General features: G+C 41.6%; 1 protein-coding gene across 1 annotated transcript; it reads right to left on the reverse strand.

The window, feature by feature from the left end:
- Positions 1–1,053: 1,053 nt before the first annotated feature.
- On the reverse strand, positions 1,054–2,207 carry APOBEC4 (apolipoprotein B mRNA editing enzyme catalytic polypeptide like 4). Its single transcript, XM_026062802.1, has one exon. It carries the CDS (start codon positions 2,151–2,153, stop codon positions 1,101–1,103), a length of 1,053 nt encoding a protein of 350 aa, XP_025918587.1. The 5' UTR covers positions 2,154–2,207; the 3' UTR covers positions 1,054–1,100.
- Between the last annotated feature and the right edge of the window lie 3,122 nt (positions 2,208–5,329).

Here is a 5,329-nt window from a genome sequence, read left to right on the forward strand (position 1 = left end):
AGGGAGCGCCGCGGCCGCGGAGCGGAGCGGCAGGTGAGCTGCTGCCATTGGCCGGTTGGGAGTCACGTGCCGCCGCGCGCTGCGAGGGGGAGCGGAGGGGCGGGCGCTGGCTGGTCACCATGGTAACGGGGCGCGCGGGCTGCCCTCTCGCGGCGCGGCCGTTAGCCCCCCTCCCTCCCAGCCGGGGGCGCTCGCGCGGCGACCGTTACCCCGCAGCCAGGCGGGCTCGGCGCCCCTGAGGAGAAGGGCGAGCGCCGGCAGCCAGCCAGCCCTCCGCCGGCCCCGGAGACGCCCGGAGGTGGTACTTGAAGCCCGGCAAGACCAGCCTTCTGCCTCTTTGCAGGCGGGTACGAGGGTGGAGGGTACAAAGAGGGGTTTAGGCAGCGTAATGCAAATACCCCGTTTCTGTCACGCCTAAAATACGGTTTTAGGCTCTGAACTTGATACTGGAAGGCCAAACAGCACTGTGCTACTACTAGATAAGAAAATAAGATTGACTTTATATACCCAATGAGAAATGAATTGCCCAGCATTACAGTGCAGACTGCTCCCTGCGATTCAAGAGTGTTAACTCGAAAGTACTAATAACCGATGCAGGATTAATATAACCTATTTCAGGAAAGTTTTTCTTAAAAAAGCTTTTAAATACTATAAAAGCAAGGTATCTGGTATATTCTAGAGCATTTCCATCTTTATTATGTTTATACCTAAATATATGCATATTGCATTTTACCTGCTTTCCTGCAGAACCACATTGATGGAGGAGGAATTTGGGCTGCTTCATGCATTTCACCAAAGTTGCTTCATTTGAAGCTACAGTCAGAGGTTGTAGTTGTGCTTTTAGCTTGTATACTGCTTGTGTTTTTCCAGTAAAAATTGGCTTGACAACAACAAATTCATTTATCACAGGAAATAAGATACTGAGTTTTTGTTACTGCTGATATAGGTTTATATTTGAAAGGTACAGGACTAAAGTAAAAGTTTATTATCTTCATAATCAGTCATCTGAGTTCCACAGTTCCTCTGTGGTGACTTCAGTGTTTTTTTGCCATTTGCAATCTCAGTTTTACAGCTTGAAAGTTGTTTGATTTGTATCATTTTCAAAATAGGTGTCTACCTTTTGGAAACATTTCAGAATTATGAGTTTCATTTAGTAATTCCTTTGGCATTTTTAAATGTCTTACAATATTTTTAGGTTTGGAGTACAGATGTTCCTTCCGAAAGGGTAGAAACATGCCTGGGAAAAGCACCAAGTGGCTTTGAGGCATCAGAGATGGCAGACTGCCTTTCATCAGTTGTAACGGCTGTTGGGAGGCCAGTTTAGAAAAAGAAGAAAAGGTCTTTAAATTTTGCTGCAGAGCAGGCTTTCCCTGCATTGCTTGTGGAAATGCTTTCTTAAAATATGGTTTCATTCCTATTAAGTTGTTAATTTGATGTGGATTTGGTTGATCTGGTAAGGTTCTTGATGACAAAGCTGGATGATAAAGGGTTGACGCTGGGATACCATACACAAAATTGCAGAGGAGGTAATGCCACATTCCCCCAGACAGTGGGTATAGAGTCACATGAGGCCATAAGCTGGAAAGGCTTCGTAAAGCTTCTCGGTTCCACGTAGCTGTGGGGAAACTGTCCTCTGTGTGATAAAGCTGAGAGAAATAGATGCAGAGGGTGACTTCTGGATACTTTATCAAGAAATTGTAGATTTTACTTATGCAGCAGTGCTCAGCCTCATTACAAGGAGAGTGGTTTGAATAGAGGATTATGTAGCCAATGTTTTCATAGGTATGAGTAACCGAGTCCAGATAACCGCCCGCCTCAAATAACATAGATTCTGGATGGTTGTCTTGGTCAGTACAGTTGGTAGCATGGCCTTTTTGGACTAATGTGCCAGAGAAAAGCTTCAATTCATAGAACAGAAGATGTTTGTTTTGGAGGCTTGTTGACCTGTATGGGAATCCAAAGGCCCTGTGAAATTCTGCATAAGGGACTCTAGCTTCTTCACCTGTCCGTATGTGATAGGGGCACTTAGCACAGTTTGGGTTCGGTGTCTGCCAGTAATAGGGCTTTACTACAGTCCCCTGCTTTGTCAAATATTCTTGGAAAATTGTTTTCTCTTCTGGGCTCATATTCTGTTGAAAAATCTCCCTGTTCATGTGCTATTTGGCTGACAGTCCTGGGGAAAAAAACAGGAAAACAGTATCTTAATTTAACCCTTCAGTTTGTTCTGCACTTACACTGCAAAAATAACAGTGGATAGTCTCTTCAAAAATACATTGAATCCTATACCAGGGTACAGAAACTTGATTGATGACACAGAGGGATCAAGATCCTCTTGCAACCTAGGAGTTTTTTCAGTTTCTGCAAACTAGCCTTTTTGTTTGAAACATTAGTAAAAAATATTTCTCTGGCTTTTGCCCTCTTACCCTGAATGGGGGAAACTGTATTATAAAAACACTAAACTTTTCACAAATTGGTTAGTAGATAAGCTTTATGCAATCTGGCAAAACAATCAAATAAAACCAACAAAAAAGGTATAATTACCATCTCAGCAGCTCCAGGTCAGGGTAATAGTAAATATGCAGCTGATTTCCTTTTTAGCTTTTTAAGATTGGTTCTGAGTTCCCACTTAAGTGAATATTGCAAGCTTTGTTTTCAAAATTACTTGCTTGGTGAAGAAGAAAATTGCTATTTCTTGCCCTGATTTTAGAAGTGCAGCTGTAGAAGAATCTTTCTCAAGTGTGGTTACTTTACTCCAGTTCTAATGGTGATGGTGGGCAGGCACGTTTTGATGTTTACAGGTGCCAAATGCTAGGAGACGCGAATATAAATAGGACTCTTTGTTTTGTATCTCAAACCGTCTGCGGAGTTTAAGCTTCTGTACTCTGCCTGCCAATATTTCTGTTTCCTGTCTTAAGTTACTAAGCTTTTGTTGCTTCTTTACTGGTGTTTTGATAGAAGATTTTTGTACATACTATTCTAATGGATATGTTACTAAATTTGATTTCAGGTCATTGTTATTTTTTGTAGTGCCAGCTGGGCAGAAAACTCCTGTTGTACTTGGTCTCATGCACAGGCAACAAAGTTCTCCCTTCTTAATAAGTTTATGTGTGTCCCTCATTGAAGCTGTAAAACAAGCAAGCAGTGGGCCGTTTAGCGATTGTGCTAAATCGTGCTTGCTTTGCTTGGGCAGGGTTCCAGATTACTGCATATAAAAGTTCTGCATAGGTGAACAGCTTCTGACTCAAGTGCTGAGGTAGGTGATTATTTTTCTTCACTGTCACTTGAACTGAATCACTCTTCTTCCCTGGATTAGGTTCAATTCTGTTACTACTTTTCTGACTATGTACAACTTTTCCTCTCCTATGTGCGTATTTTATTTATTACAGCTTTCTTCAGCATTCCATGTTGTTTTGTCCTATGCCTGTCAGTACTTCATTTTCTGTTTAAATTACTAACTTGATTCATTTGCTTTGTTTTCCCCTCCTGACTCTATGCCAACTTCCGTGTATTTTCCTGTGTTGGAACTCTTCCCTAATTGAGGCCATTGTGCTGTTCTTGTTCAGATGACATCTAAAGATTGGTTTCTTGACATCAGGAACTCTGCATTTGTCATTTTGCTGTTTCTTTACATTTTTGATGTTCAGTTTTATTCTGCACTGTGCATTGCAGTATAATTATGGCATGGACTTGATGAGTGTGTCTTAGAAAATGAGAAATGCATTTGGTACCTAACATAAAAAGGAGCAGGTTTGAAGATAGTAGTGTTTTTCTTTGTGGAGGGAGTTATCACCACCTCTCCAGTTCTCCTGTGGTTTGCTAATATTATTAAAGACAATTTAAAAAGCTACAAATCTGGGGCAATGTTCTGATATATTCTGTCCCTGCTGATATTTTTGCACAGCTGGAATGGCCACATGATGGCAATGTTGCACACCAGAGACGTATCACATTTTATGCTTGTGGGTTGGGGCAACGGCTTGCACTCCGTTTCAGTATATTTAAAGGGATGCCACCACACAGACCTTAAATTTTACATCTCCCTCTAAAACTTGGGTGCTTTTTTTTTTCTTGTGGTTTGGCCTGATCCCAAACTTCCTGGTCTTTTCAACTAACAGTGCTGCACCCTAACAGAAGAGCTGGCAGTCAAATCGGGAAGCTACCCAGTTTTCTGGGTTAATTGGAACAGCGTTCACACAACCTGGGAGTGCACTTCTGTGTGAGCTGCAGCAGCCTTTGGCTCATTTGCCAGCCCTGTCGCTGTGAGCCTGCTGGGCGTACATTGACAGGGTTCCTCGCTCTGCTTCTTCAGGCTGGAGCCTCCTCATCAGTTTGAATCCTGTGCCAGCTCTGAAGAACAGAGGTGGCAGGGGAGCAGAATCCCAATGACTTTGTGAATACAACAGGAGAGGCTTCTCATTTGCCACGTACACCAGTCCCGTAACAGATCACTGTGGCTCTGAAGAGGAAGGATGTTTAAAAAAAAATATAAGTCGAGCAAAATGGAAGAAAGCTGACCACTCATCACATTCTCAGAGCAGTTCCCACTTCTGGTTTATGAGAAGGCGCAAAGTTGTTTTGTCTTTTTTGTGCCTGACTTCTTTTAAAGTAGAAAACAAAACAAAATCAAGTGCAAATGTATTATATAAGTTATTTTTAACTGATGTATATGTACACATAGGTATGGATTTGTGTGTATGTATACAAACACATGGATTAAGCAGGTAATAGGAGCTCTTCATTCAGGTTTCTTGCAGAAAGAATCCTGTTCCCATGCACAATTTTGTTTCGTAACACTGAACAGCTCTGTAACATTTGTCATCTTCAAAGTAGTTCATAAATCTTGCCACATGGTTAAAACATGGACTGGTCTAAATGATTCTCTTTCTGGTATTTCTGCTGCTTAATGACACTTGGATCCTATGCAGGGGAAATTGTTAAACTGGCTTCTGAATTTCAGGGTGCCTAATTTGTCACAGTGATTCTGATGCTTTTGTAGAGGTAATAAATACTGCAGACTTTAGCAAAAGTTAATAGATATATAAGTCTGAAATTTGGATTTCAGATGGCTTCAGGTTGGAAAATCAAAAGTGGAAGTACTCAGAATGACTTCTCCCTTTTGGTAATTTTGGTCTTGATTTCAGTGTTTACAATCCTTATTTTTAGGGGAAAAAAGAATTTTACCTGATCAGGTACATAGAATTTTGTCCTGTAGTTCTTTCTAAGATAGCTCTTGTAATGTTTGTCTCCAGAACCTTGCATAGGCACTATTTACTTATAAAGTGCTTTGAGATCTTCCGACTACATGGTGGACTCTGGCATTGTATGGTGT

This window comes from Apteryx rowi, unplaced genomic scaffold (assembly GCF_003343035.1).
Source record: "Apteryx rowi isolate R43461 unplaced genomic scaffold, aptRow1 scaffold_100, whole genome shotgun sequence".
NCBI lineage: Eukaryota > Metazoa > Chordata > Aves > Apterygiformes > Apterygidae > Apteryx > Apteryx rowi.